We start from the raw sequence: 15447 nt of genomic DNA, 5'->3' as shown, positions 1-15447 counted from the left end.
TGTGTGTTTCCCCCATTGGAAAAGGTCAATCCAGATATGGAGATTTAATCTAATGAAGATGCCTACTGACTGTTATTTCACTGAATGTTTCCAATGAACTTTTAGTTTTAGCCCAATTATACTGAGATAGTCCCTAAGATATACCTTCGGTAATAAAATTCTAAGAATATCTTGAATCCAACGTCTCTTGAAAATGTAACTCCCAAAAGTTCCTAGGAATTTTAAATTTAAAAAAACAATACTTACTCCAAAGTTGGTAGCAGCAAATCGATCTGAGGCAGAGACCTGCACATTTGTTGAGACTGTTGTATGAGCATAGAATGCATTTATATTCGCCAGCAAGGTGCTCATGACAGCAGGGACACCCGGGCACATGTATTTAGAAGACAGACATGAAAAGTGACTGCAAGACAAAAATATTAAGCGCTTTTAGAACAGAAATTAATTAATTCACCTAACAGCATATCCTCTAACATCAGCAATTAAATAATTCGTCGACTACATCTATGAACAGGAGAGAAAACTGCCATAATTTCTAACTGAAAGAGAAAGCAATTTCAGCCTTTTAAAAATTTCTCACAAATGAGCAGTGGCTTACTTATAATGTGATTTTCCAGAGATGTGTGCATAAACCCTTTCAACTGTGAGAGGGTTGTGTGTACACACCAAAAGTACAATTGTCAGTGGAATCCACCACAGATGGGAGGCAGTAGTATCAGGGAATTCTCCTTCTCTCCAGCAACTATGTCACCCCTTATATCAGTTCCTGAAATGCTGTATTTCAACCAGAATGTTTTTCACACTTGTATTCCCCTCCCAAAGATGAAGCAAAAGGCCCTCTTTGAACTGTGCATTGATTGGACAAGTGAACTTAATATCGGCCTTGAGTCTATTTTGTGTGCTTTTGTCATAAAGGATTATCTTCCATAAGCAGTTCTGTTTTTCAAGAATTCTTCTAACACCAGGATTTAATTAAGCAAACAGATGACTAGTGAGGACAGACTGCATTGTGCCAGCTTTATACTTAAAGACCATTGCTGTTAAATCTTGAATAATAGTATCACATGCAGACATCAGAAGCAATACATGTTCAATTGTGTTACTTCTCTCAAGAAAACCTGTTTTATTTGAACTATCACAAAAGACTTGAAAATTGATAGCCCAGCTTATGATAAAAGTGAAAAGATAAAATACACACAGAGGAAAGAAATTTTCAGTACATAATCTGAATCTGTTTCTCTCATGTCTCGGTAATTTATCTTCCACCTAAGCATCAGTGATTTTGGCACTGCTGACACAAACACAATTTACACACGAGTACATAAATAACTGCCCTGAATAGCACCTTAACAGAAATGGACGATGTTCCTACAAATGCCGGCTTCTCTTAGATCTCAGCCAGGCCACGCTCCTGGCTTGTCATCATACTAGCTAATAAAAGTAGGTTAAAGTCTTAAACATGGATCTTTGAGGATCATAAATAACAATATATGTCGTGAGGGTTACATCATTGGTGCACATTAATTATGGAATTAGATTTATCACTGATTGTTTCTTTTAGGTGAATGTTACATATTTTGACTTTATTGTACATTAAATTAATTATAGTTAATATCGATTAAGAATACCACCAATGATATAAAGATATTAAAAGTAGAAATTATTAAAAAGACATTGAGTTAAATTAAAACAATATTAAAAGTAGGAAAAAGAAATAAAAACCCTAGTACTATGCTACATTTCTTTCTTCCCCCCAACAATTCACAAAGGATTATATTTCTTAGACCCAAGGTAGAGGTCAAGAGTTGCAGAATACGCATGCCTAAGTGTAATGACGTGGGGGATGGCAAAAGGAAAACACACACACCTGGGGGAACAAGAGATATAGAAACATCAACTGTGAAAATAAGCTGCTGAGAATCTCATAGACCACAAGCTCACTGTCCTAAGCATGCATTTTCTTTTGAAAGCGATACAAAAGGTCTCAAGAATGAATAATCTTGTCCTTGGTTTTCCAAAAGAATTGATGCCCTCCTAATGCAGACATGATACTTTGTCTTGACTTCTTGTAGCTGCCACCATGTGATTGTTGGTGCCCGATTAAGGTGACAGCAAAAGCTTAGCAGGTACTTTGAGCAGAAATAATGGAGGAACATATGAATATTCTGCTTCAGGGGCTCATAGTGTGAATTTCATAAGTGAAATAGGAAATTTTATATTGCGGATGATGCAATTATTAAACATCGCTCACTGCTTCAAAGCCATCTGAGGGGTAATGGGTGAGACATGGAAAGACTGGGTAGATCAACAACCAAGCTTTGCCTATTTTACACTTTAAGTTGGTTAAGCCAACATCTTAATGATGAAAATGCCCTATGAAATTGTGCTTTGAGGACCTCAAAGCAATATTTTACAACCAAAATGATAATAAAAATAAGTTAAATATGAAAACTTATGGATATTATAGTCAAAGCCATGTATATTAATGTAATTAATTGTGTTACCTTAGTTTAATGCAATCCTTGCTATGCATTTATCATTCATATTAATATATATTATTCACAAAAATTAGAAAAACAGTGAAAATATATTATTGTTCACACTTTAAACTTTTCTTTAAAAAAATAACTTCAATTTATAGCCAAATAGAATTATAATGCTTTCTCTTATTAGAATTGATTAGAAATAGAATTATAATTTATTCTCACGTTTTCCTACTATTTAACCTTTTATCCATTTTTTTATATTAAAGACATCTGGACAGAGTACTCTCGCTTCAATGACTAAACATATACTGTATCTCTGAGATTATTCATGGTAGGGATGTGGAGTAGATTAAAACATGGTCCTGGTATAAAACATGCAATCCCTAATTGAGAGGCACACACAATAAACTCTAATTTTGTCATAAAAGAAAAAGTGCTATTACAGAGCTGTCTAAAGGTTTAGGTGGGCCATGGATAGAGGAGTGAGTCCTGGAGCTAGAGGGCAAAGGTACAAAGCCTGGACTGAATTCATTAGTGGTGAGCCCACTACAGGAGAAGCCAGACTGAAAAGAGTGAGCCAAGGTCTAGAGGATCAGAGTTTATATAATGGCCATGGAAGAGATGAGCGTTTGGTGTCCCTAGAACTTGGTTCAATAAATATTTTTTGAACTTGTCTGATTGTCAGACACTGTATTAGGCATTGGGTATACAGTAACAAATTCACTCACAGATCAGTGGAGGAATCAGTCACACAAGAAGTAATACAGTTATGAGAAAGTTATAAGAAAGAAAAGCATAACAGAATGCTATGAGACACTAAGTTAGAGTATGTATTATAGCCTGGCATCTTGAAATGAGCCTGGGCTCCAGTTAATGCATAACTAAAATAGCCAAACCAAGCATAGGGCTTGTTATCACTGATAGATACTGAGGAATGAAATACCAGTAGTACAAACAAAGGCACAACAGGTAAAAAATAACACGCACAAAATATTGTGTACAGTGTATCCTAGAAGTTTTAGGTGGAGTCCAAATTTCCAGGAGAATCTTCTAGGCCTAGTATGAGCAGAGCCAAGGCAAAGGGGCATGCAGAAGAGTCTTGTGCAATACGTTAGGCAAGGTGAACCCATTATGTAGGTCAAAAGACTTTTTCAAGCAAAACTCAAAATTTTACAGAGTTAATGTAATAAAAAATTATCTCCAAGAAACTCTAGTTGTTTACATGGAGTAGGAAGTGACATCATGAGAGGTGAATTTAAATAGATTAATTTGGTTGGCAGGAGATTTTAGGAGGATGGGTTAAGGAAGGTGAGACTAGAGAAGAGTCCAATTAGGAGACTGTAAAAGTCGATGACAGATTCTGAGCTAGGGCAGTAGCTACAGAGATCGGGAGGAGGGAATGAATTTGAAAAGTACTGAGAGAGGAAAAAAGGTCAAGACTTGGTGATTGATAAGAAGTGAGAGATAGGAAAGAAAACTGGTTAAGTTCCAAGGTTTTAGTTTGCAAGACTGGGTGAATGGTCATCTGCCAAGTGAACTAGGAACTGAAAAGGAGACAGGAATTGTAAGGTGGAGATTATGATGTGGTTAGTTGAGTTGGAGCTTAAGGTGCTTATAGAGCTTCCATATAGGAATGTCCACCAGGTTATTGGAGCTATGGACTGGACACTTAGATGTGGGGGTCATCAGCATGTAGGACTCAATCAAAATCATGAGAAAGAATAAAATCATCCCAGAGTAATTATGTAGACTGAAAAGAGAAGTGTCAGGGAATGGAACCTGGGAAACAATGTATAAGGCACTAGAAGGAAGGAGAGTAAATTCTGTGATGGAGACAAAAATAAATAAATAAATAAATAAATAAATAAATAAATAAATAAATAAATAAAGGAAAGCCAGCATGCTGGAATCAGGGAAAGCATGCGAATAAGAGGTTTGAAGAATAAAAGATGATTGGTGCTATTAAATACAGTGAAAGGGTCTTACAAGGACAGAAAATAGACTATTGGATTGGGCATCATTGTGGTCTTAACAAGTTCAATGTTGGGGGGTAACAGGCGTTTGCACTAAGAGGAAACAGGATGGAAAGTGAGGAGGTACTAGGGACGATCAAGTTAAAGCGGGTAAGGCCAGAGTCGGTTGGTCTCCGGCTAAGGACTTTTGACTTTCTCATGTGGACTATATAGAGTTAGTTGAGTTTCTTTTTTCAGAGGGAACTGACATGATAACATGAATTTGGAAAGATGACTCTGAAATGGTGTAAAGGTAGATTTAAATGAGTAGGTATTGGAAGCAAACAAACAGTTGAGGAGATGTAGACGTACAAAATGACACATTTGTCCTGCTTCCAATATGACTAAGCACTTCGTATACCACAGTTTGAAGGAACAAAATATTTTGCACCTTGAAAAAAAAATCTGAAAATTACAGAATTACACTATTTCGATCTCTAAAATATAAAACTTTGCATATTTCTCTGAAAACTGAACTTTCCTAGTAAGACAATTTTCAACTTGATTTTACCTGTTATAGCTAAAAATTTATAATATCCTCTGAAAATATGAAAACCAGGTGCAAAAGCCACTATTTCCACCAAAAACAGTATAAAAACACCATGTAAACTATGTCACCTTAGGAACGTTATGCTTTTGTATTGTTTTGCTGAGATCTTCTGAAGTGTGACTCCCTCCCTGTGTTTGTTGCAACTGAATATTTCTTTCCTTTCTTCCCCAAGGTCACAGAGCAAGTAATGTGATTAAAAATTGGTGTTTAGGTAATGTATATTCAGAACTATCTCTCTTAACCACTAGCGTATACTTTATCTTAATTTATCCTCCTCCCTCTCTCGTCAATGCTGTGTATTACTTGTGCATGTATCTGTTTCTTCCAGAATGGGTTTAGTGCATGCTCAGTAGTCATCTTATCCACTGAGCCTCTAGCATAGTGTTTTCTTGTGCACAAGAGTGGACCAAGCATGTATTAATGAAAGCAATGTGAGCCAAAGATATTACGTATGAGCTCACTTACCTTGAGTGTGACAGTTCATCAAAACATCCAATAGCTTCGCGAACATTTGGTTGAAGTGCATAGCAGTTAACGCAGTATGATGATGACAGCTTTGAAGGTTAATAGTGCTTTGATTATAATCGATATAGTACTGAGAGCAGTATTTAAAAATTTCCAGAGCACTAGGCATGTACTCGTCTTAGAGAACTGACAGAAATATTTTATTTTCTGAATAAAATCTAACTGAGATGATTTCAGTTAGGGGTATACTGGGAAGTAGGTAGCTGTACATGATTCACCTCTCTAAATCTTCCATGGGGGGGTGCGGGGAACAAAGGATGTCAAGTCATACCAGCACTGGCAATCAGGTTTACCAATCAAACATTTTTCAATATCTGGGAGGGACTTAGCCTAACTTTCGGGTGGCTGACTAGATTAAGAGATATTCAGTGATGAGTATCTAAACTCCTAGTGTATTAACCTGACTAGAGAGGAAATGAGAGGCTATTTCTAGGAAACATACACTGTATACTCCTATATCAGAGATCTGGGGCCGCGGCTGTTGACCAGCAAGGCTCTCAGTCCCTCCCTGATTCCATTCTAACGACTTCCTGAGCCAGTAAATCTGTCTCTTGTTTCCCACACGTCCTCACTCTATATCCATTAAAGACTCTACAGCTCCTAAGATGGTAATACAGCCTGTACAATAGGGAATGGGCAATGGGAGTTGAAGCCAGTTAGAAGAAAGGACTAGAAGAACATTGGGAACAGTATACCCGATACTTGGGATAGTATATCATCTTTTATGTTCTGCTTCTAGCAAGACAAGAATTACAGATTGTTTATATTATCCAGGAAAAAAAAAATCCAGCTCTTATACTTAGAGCACCCACCAATAGGAACAGGTGAGTGTCTTTTCCCAGTGTAAAGGAGAGCTGCATTTGAACAGTCATGGCAAAGAGTGAAACAATTTTAGAGGCTTGCCTTCCAGTTTAAAGGCTGCCAGTGAATGCGGACAACACGCAGGTGGGCAACAAATACTGATTCAAAGGAACCCTGTAAGTTGCCAACAAGGAGGACGCATATACACACGCACACGCGTATACACATATGCATACAGCAAAGACAATCAAAAACTTGGTAGAAAATATTCTTAACTAAAATGGTCACAGTGTTATCTCTAGGTGGGGCTACAGACTTTTTATTTAAAAATATATACTCTGTATCATTAATTTACCATTAGCATAGTTTATTTTTCTAATCGGAAAAAATATATACATATGATATATATTTTAAATGTTAATTCAACCTTTGCTCTATTGTTGATTTTACAAATCTCTTTGTAACTTTGAGCGCCAATAAAAAAATAATCCAACTCTTTTTAAATTTGTGTTTAATTAAAGTTTTCTTTATGCATATTTTTTCTTTTCTAAAAACAAACTATATAACTAAAGTATATAATGTAAAACTGTGTAACATATATTCTTTAAAGTGTCATTAAACACAATTTTTATGGACGAAATCAAACAAGTCACCCATAAAAATATTTTTTCAAAATTTATCATAGATCTTACTAATATCTGTTTAATAAGTACAAGCAAAAAAATACTATAAAATCACTATGAAATAGATATCAGTTTGATTTCACTAAATATACCAAAAATTATTTTTAAAGATATTAATGGAATGATCTTGGTTCATAACTTCCTAAGATAAAATGCAGGAATGAGAATGGTGAAGATGTGAACATCAAATCCAGTATTTCACCTAAGGCTACTTTTCTTACCATTCGACTTTTACATCAGTTTCAGTATCAAATTAGCATTACTATGGTGTTTTTCTTGTAAGCTGATTAAAATTGTAAGCAACAAAATTTTTATTATTTGAAAAAAAGACAACAACATATGTAGATCAAAGTTACAAATATGAGCCTCCTAAACTTGGTCAGATATGTTGCATGCATCTCAATATACCTAAAGACTAAAGACACAATGCTTGGGAAATAGTTGTCATCTCTTAGAACTTATATTAAAATGTTCTCCCCAGAACTAGTGACTGGGGAGTTCAACTATCATTTGGAATACCAAGACTAAAAGTTCAAACATTTGATATTATCAAAAAGTCAACAAACAAGTGTTGCTGAGGATGTGGAGAAAATAGAACCCTTATGCACTGTTGGAGGAATTGTAAATTGGTGAAGCCACTATGGAAAACAGTATGGAGGTTCATCAAAAAATTAAAATTAGAACTACTGTATGACCCAGCAATTTCACTTCTGAGTATTTATCTGAAGAAAATGAAAACTCTAATTGAAAAAGATATATGCACCCCTATGTTCATTGCAGCATTATTTATAACAGCCAAAATATGGAAGCAATCTAGGTATACACGGATAGACAAATGGATAAAGAAGATGTGGGACATATAGAAAATGGAATATTACTCAGCCATAAACAATGAAATCTTGCCATTCGGACAACATGGATGAACCTTGAGGGCATTATACTAACTAAAATAAGTCAAACAAAGACAAACACCATATGATTTCATTAATATGTGGTATCTAAAACTGATGGCTGCCAGATGAGAAGGGGTTGGGGGATAGGTGAAAAAGATGAAAGAGATTAAGAAATACAAATAGCCAGTTATAAAAACCGTCACAGAGATGTAATGCACAGCATAGGGAATATAGTCAATAATATTGTGATAGCTATAGATGGTGCCAGATGGGTACTAGACTTATGGTGATTACTTCAAAAGTTATATAACTGTCTAATCACTATGCTGTACATCTGGAATTAATATGATATTGTGTGTCAACTATAATTAAAAAAATAAAGATATGCATAAAAATTTAAGCATTTGCTATTAATTGAAAATAAACAAAACACTGAAACTCAGAAATAGGATTTACAGGTCACTATGATGAGTATAATCTTTGGTTGGTAAAAATACCTGACTTCTAGAAACTGTGAGTAGGAGCATGGTAAGTTAAAGACAGTACTTTTTGGTACCAAACAAAAGTCTACATTGAACTTGCCTTTTCATGTTCACTTTTAACCCTTAATAAGTAATTAGGCCGTTGGTACAATAAAGGTAGTAGTATGCATCAAAGTACACATTTCTTAGATAATTGAAGGGGGGAAAAGAGAAAAACAAAAGACACATTTCCAAGAGGGAAAGTATTAATCATGGTTAGAGGATGCACTTCTTGAAAAGCGAATAAATGGTCAGCATATTACTTTCCTTTTTGTATGTGTGGGGGGACAATAGAGGGATTCTGGGAGGCAAATATAGAGTTATAGGTACCACGGCATAGAGATGATTCATTCTAATCCTAGTCCTGTTCTGTGACCTTAGAAAAGTAACTTCCTCACTCCTAGATTCAGTTTCTCCATCTGTAAAATGAAGGTCTAATCCTTACAAGCTCTAACATGCCATGCATCTCTGAACACAGATAGCACACTGTGTCCAGTCATGCACGTTACTTCTTCCTACTATCAACATTTAATTCTATCGATGCCCATGGTTAGTAGAGATGACCAGAAAGCAGGGGACAAGGGAGTCATCCTAAAGCATCTTTTGCTTTTTGATAGTTTTCAGCTAACAGGCTTCTATGTGGGTCTTTAATTTGGCAAAGTGTCTGTCTGCCCCTGAGTTTGTATGCCCTTCCTTTATGTGAAGTTACTACCAAGGCAAACTTTCTTGTTTCTAACCATCTCCTTGAAAATCACTTCCTTCTAAATGCTGCAGTTCCAATACTACTTAAATTATTCTAAGGGGAAGAAGGGAAACAGAATTAAAATTACAAGTAACAATTTAGAATGGCTGCAGCAAATGACCCCTTCAAAGAGTACACCTTCAAATAAAAAAGGTCAGAAAATGTTACTGTAATTTCTGGAAATGCTTAACATTTCCCTGCAAAGACTTGATTAAAAACAATTAGTTAGTGATGTTAAAATCACTTGACTTTGCTCTTGCGAGAAAATGGGGTTAGTGTCAAACCAATTTAGCAAATAGAATTTCAGTTCCATGGAAAAAGTTGGAGTAACAAAGTCCAAAAAGATGATGCTTAAATTGCCAGTAATGAGATAGTTACTGGCATGTTTCCAGCTGAAGCAACTGCTACAACACTATCAACCATTAATTCTCAGAATAGTACTGGCAAAATATTGGGAAGTCGTGTACCTCAAATTACACATCTGGATTCAACTCACATGCTATTGTTTTGTAAGCATCTTAATGGAGAAAAAAAAATCATCTAACTCACCTGCCTTTTCATGGATAATTGTACCTAATCACACCCATCTTGTGGTTTTCAAGGGATGGAAATGCTTTTGATTCAAAGGATTTAAAAATCAATTATTTTTTCATGAAAATAAGAGCAGGGTGATTGGAAAGAAGCACCAAAGAGACAATGATTCTTAGATCTTCTGAGGGGCTTTCAGAGAAATAGATGAAAGGAAAGATTATCTGTATTCCTGAAATACACTAAAAGGACATTTATCACATTTGTTCCTGGCAATCAGATTAGCATGCATTTCAGTGATAAGGAAATATTTTATCAATTCTTGCCACTAAAGAAAGACTCTAACATTTATGGATCACTTCTTTGGCCAAAAGTATCACAGCTTTTCATAGATACCATGGATTGCTCGAGGTCAATTACGGAGGTTTGTGAGGGCAGTGGAGTCTGACAGGAAAGTAATGAAATGCATAAAGTTTAGAGAAATGATGGAAGTTGAAGAGCAAGTAAGGATGGGATCTTCAAGCTGCCCATTAGCTTTCTCTGACACCTCATCTGTTCCTAGATTTGGTCTTAGTGAGACAGGTTGGTTAGCATGTCGTTAGGGAAACAGGAAGGTCCCTGGTGGAATAAGCAAAAGGCAGCCATATCCTGAAATGCCAGGTTCTGGAATGTCTCCTTCACTCCAAGACAAAGATAAGAGAAGTGCCTTAAGGTTAATAATTATAAGCGGGGACAAAGGAACAGATTTGAGGGATGGGTTCATTAATCCCTTTAGGATCTAATAGATAAGGGTGGATTTGTTAATCCCTTCAGGATGGACAAACAGGACAAACCTGACAGATGAATTACATTAGAAGGCTCCAGCCTCCTTCCCCAAGCAGGCAAGGGAAAGTATAAAAGTAAGAACTTTTGCCTCAGTCACTGGGCACCCCCATTCGGGACCCCCTCCCGCTCGGGAGCTCTGGCCCTTTGCTTTTAATAAACTATCCTCTTTTTAAAACTCTTTGACTTTCCTGCGTCCATGTTTACATTCTTTGGTCTCATCATGAGACACGATCCCGGCACTCACTCACTAAAAAATCCCCTACATCATTTGGGGACTCACAGAGACATATTCCTACATCACTAGCTTTATGCTTTTATAGCACCTATGCATACTTCCATTATACTGTCTTGTTATTATTTAATTTATTTTCCCTGTTACCTCTAGGTAATGAGCTCACTGGGGAAAAGAGCTATCTTTCATTGATGTAGCTCTGTTGTCCTGTATACTTCCTCTTACTTAGATAAAATCTATCTTCAAAGAAATGGGAGTATTCCTAATAAAAGAGGAAGGTTATGAAGGTACCTGGGGATTTGGTTAAGCATGAGGGGACTTTAAACATCAAAACTGATATTTGGTTTATTTTTCTAATCAAATGATGCTTAGGAAAATCCACAAGAATCAAGCAGTTTTGTTCTTTCTCAAACTTGTAATTGTCATTACTACACAGGCAGGACATTTTTATTTCTTTCTTAAGGCTAAGTTCTCCAATATTTTGTTTTAAAAGGTGTCTATGGAATAAATCAGTTACATCTTCTGAAATGTGGGCTCCATGAGAGACTGGACCTTGGCTTCTTGTTCCCTGATGTATCCTCACTGTCTAGAAAACTTCCTGGCACATGACAGGCATTCAATAAATATTTCCAAAAAGAATGAATGATTCAGTTGAGCAGCACTCTCCTTAGAAAGCAGGTTCATGGCTTAAGCAGCTAAAATAGACTAGTGGTTTTAAAGTAACTATATCCCAACAGTTCTGGTTCAAATATGAATTAAGTTAAGATGGCCAGGGCCAAAGTACAGGTTGTTTGTTAAGCATGCCAATGCACAAAGCACTGAACTAATGCTTTTCTCTCGTTTGGTATTACAGAGGCATGACTCAATAGTCTAACATCATCTCAGGTTTGTGAGACACCTTGGGCTTCATTTTACAATAAATGCAAAACTCATTAAATACTCAGTTAAAATATATTTGCTTGACACAAATCACTTCCAGAAGATGATTTAATCCTTAATGCTTGACAATGAAATTCCATGCATATGATAAGGGTGATGTTTGTATAAATAAATGAAATGCATCAAGAACTCTCAAATTCTCATGATGGAAACAGGTTCTATGCCCAACCTCATGATGCTAAATACCGTGTTTCCCCCAAAATAAGACCTAACGAGAAAATGAGGCCTAGCATGATTTTTCAGGATGACATCCCCTGAACATAAGCCCTAGTGTGTCTTTTGGAGCAAAAATTAATATAAGACCCAGTCTTATTTTGGGGGAAACACGATATGTAGAATCACGTGCTCCTTTGAAAAGGGAACATGCTTTCATTCTGTCATAAACTGGAAAAGTGCTTTTATTTTATTTAGATAGATGGCTCTGTTTGCCATTGGAAGACAAATTCTCCAGGTCCTTGATCAATCACTTGTACAAATATGAAAACTGTTATCCCTTTTCTCCTTCTCATGAATGTTCCAAAACAAAGGACACATTTTTATGCAATAAATGGGGCTAATAAATTTTGCCATCACAGAAGATGCTCTGTGGTAAAAGGAGAGAGCATTTACAGTAAGTAGGAGATACCTTGGAGGACTGGGAAGTTTAGTATTAATGTACGGGTTATTTACCAGCAAAGCAGATTCAGCCTCCTTTTTATGATGAGAAATACACTAGAGGAAAATTTAACAATTTGCAAGCAGCCTCTCTGACTTAATAGACACTTTCCCTTGATTTATTTCTGCTCCAAATCTATCTTCAAAGAAATGGGAGTATTCCTAATAAAAGAGGAAGGTTATGAAGGTACCTGGGGATTTGGCTAAGCATAAGGGGACTTTAAACATCAAAACTGATATTTGATTTATTTTTCTAATCAAATGATGTTTAGGAAAATGCACAAGAATTAAGCAGTTTTGTTCTTTCTCAAACTTGAAAGTGTCATTACTACACAGGCAGGACATTTTTATTTCTTTCTTAAGGCTAAGTTCTCCAATATTTTGTTTTTAAAAATTAAGAGATAATACACCTGAGATAAGCTTGCCGTATCTAGTTATGTGCTGCTGTTGGTTCGTTTTCTTGTTATGGTTTTTGGTCTTCTGAAGCAAGGTTTCAAAACAACAGAAAAATGCTGATTCAATAGGAAACCAGTTTAAATGTAAAGATATGGTTGGTTATTCATCAACTTTTTTTTTTTTTGATGAGTAATTCATTGGCCAACAATAGGTTAGGACTCAAGTTACAGTTCAGTTACAAAAGTATCATTTGGAAAATATGGTAAAAAACAGATCTGAAAGTTCAACACTGAACAAAAGAATGTCAGTACTCTGAAACCTCTCCAAATTATTAGAAATGACCAATCAATATGATATGCTCTAAAACACTTAAATGCAACATAAATGGTAAAACACCTACATCAACTTAATTAAGCTGCTCAGTTCTGCTTTGCTTGCTTTTGACAACTGAAAATGTCTGACATGAAGAGATGTGCCAGGTGAAGTTGAGAATAAATGCAATTCTGCATAACAAATTTTGATTTTGATTCATTCAGTTACAAATATGTATTAAGTTTCTATCAGGCACTCAGAACTTCTTATAAAGCAGTAATACATGATGTGACTTCTCAAGATTTCAATTTGTAAATCTTTGAACAGAATTCAAGTGCCCCTCTAAGTAACTCATTTTATTATCTGTCTTATAAATGATTATACATATAATTATAATCTTATTGTATAAATACAAAATGTATATTTTTATATAAAAACAATTAATTTTCAACAATTAATGATCACCAATGAATAGTAAATGAAGGAATCATATCTATGTTGATGGCAAACATTTTTAAGAGTTATCAGATTATCAAATTGCTCTTAATAATATTTTTTTGTGTATGTCTTCTTGGGCAAGGGAAACAAAAGAAGAAATTAAAAAATGGGATAAAACTAAAAAGTTTTTGCACAGTGAGGGAAACCATCAACAAAATGAAAAGACAGCCTACTGAATGGGAGAAGCTATTCGCTAATGATACATCTGATAAGGAGTTAATATCCAAAATGTATAAGGAACTCATACAACTCAACCACAAAAACAAACAATCAAAGTAAAAAATGGGCAGAGGACCTGAATAGATATTTCTCCAAAGAGGACATACAAATGGCCAATAGACATATGTAAAGATGCTCAACATCACTAATCATCAGGGAAAAGCAAATTAAAAGGACAAAGAGACAATCATTTTAACAGGTGTGAGGTGCTATCATCAATAAATCGACAAACAATGAGTGTTGCCGAGGATGTGAAGAAAAATAGTACCTTATGAACTGTTGGTGGGATTGTAAATTGGTGCAGCCATTATGGAATACAGTATAGAGGTTTCTCAAAAAGTTAAAAAAACAATTACCATCTGACCCAGCAATTCCACTTCTGGGTATTTATTCAAAGAAACTCAAAACACCAATTCAAAAAGATATATGCACTTCTATGTTTATTGCAGTATTTACAATGGTCAAGATATGGAAGAAATGTGTCTATCGATAGATGAATGCATAAAAATGTGGTACATGTATACGATGGACGACTACTCGGCCATGTAAAAGAATGAAATTGTGCCATTTGCAACAACATAGATGGACCTAAAGGGTATTATGCTAAGTGAAATAAGGCAGAGAAAGACAAATATCATATGATTTCTCTTATATGTGGAATCTAAAGAAGAAAATAAATGAACAAACAAAATAGAAACAAGCTCATAGATACAGAGAACAAATTGATGGTTGTCAGATGGGAGCAGGTTGGGTAGATGGTTGAAAAAGGGGGAGGGATTAGGAAGTACAAATTGGCAGTTATAAAAATAGTCATGGGGATAAGGTACAGCACAGGGAATATAGTCAATAATAACTATGTATCTTGTCAGATGGGTACTAGACTTATTAGCGTAATCACGTCTTAAGTCATATAAATGTCTAATTCTAGTTTGTACACCTAAAACCAATATAATATTTTGTATAACTATAATTGAAATACAAAAGATATTATTTAAAAAATTATAGATTGTCAAAAAAATAGCATTTTTTTTCTGGTGAGATGGTAAAGTTTGTACCATTAAAGCAAAAATTGCAGTGGACAAAGTTAGGAAAGGAAATTTTTATTCAAGGCTGTGCTATAAGAAAGATAAACCAGGACTCAGTCTGAACTCAACTCCACTGAAATGAAAGATGCAGAAGGTTTTAAAACTTGAGGTGTGGAATGGAGCGGAAAATTTTTAAGAGTTGGTGTGGGTAGAATCCTAGTCACCTGTTTGCTAATGGGCCTTACCCAAATTAAAACAAACATGTTCTCTTATCCTCTGGACGGGAGGTAGTATTACACCTTGGAGCAAGGGACCGTTAAGCTTCTATCCTCCCACAGACACTGAGAGACAGGGGCCGACCTTCCTTGATGATTACCTTCAAAACGGATGGCTCGCCCAGGTTTTTGAGAAAGCGAGTCCTGAGTTGTAAAACTGACAGGTGTCTTTTAAAAGGTTTACATCTCAAAAGGTCAGAGAAAGAATTTACAGTCATAAGCTTTTTAAAGTAAATGCTCTAAGAAAAGGAAGGTTAGAGGCCTCTGGATTCTGTGAGGATGAAAGTGAGAAGGAGGTCTGGGGCTTTGAGTTAGAAAGATGCCTGTCTAA

General features: G+C 35.6%; 1 protein-coding gene across 3 annotated transcripts in view; it reads right to left on the bottom strand.

The window, feature by feature from the left end:
• Positions 1-15447, bottom strand: part of UNC13C (unc-13 homolog C) — a 505001-nt gene that overhangs the window by 229849 nt on the left and 259705 nt on the right. For all 3 annotated transcript variants that reach the window (XM_074327724.2, XM_074327725.2, XM_074327726.2), the window contains exon 13: positions 247-403. In XM_074327724.2, coding sequence (XP_074183825.2) covers positions 247-403 — 157 coding nt within the window. The remainder of the gene's footprint in view (positions 1-246; positions 404-15447) is intronic.

The sequence above is a fragment of the Rhinolophus sinicus genome, chromosome 3, assembly GCF_057876585.1.
Source record: "Rhinolophus sinicus isolate RSI-liver-muscle chromosome 3, RSI-T2T, whole genome shotgun sequence".
Lineage (NCBI taxonomy): Eukaryota > Metazoa > Chordata > Mammalia > Chiroptera > Rhinolophidae > Rhinolophus > Rhinolophus sinicus.
Note: the sequence above shows the minus strand (reverse complement) of the source record. Positions and strands in the feature narration are given on the sequence as shown.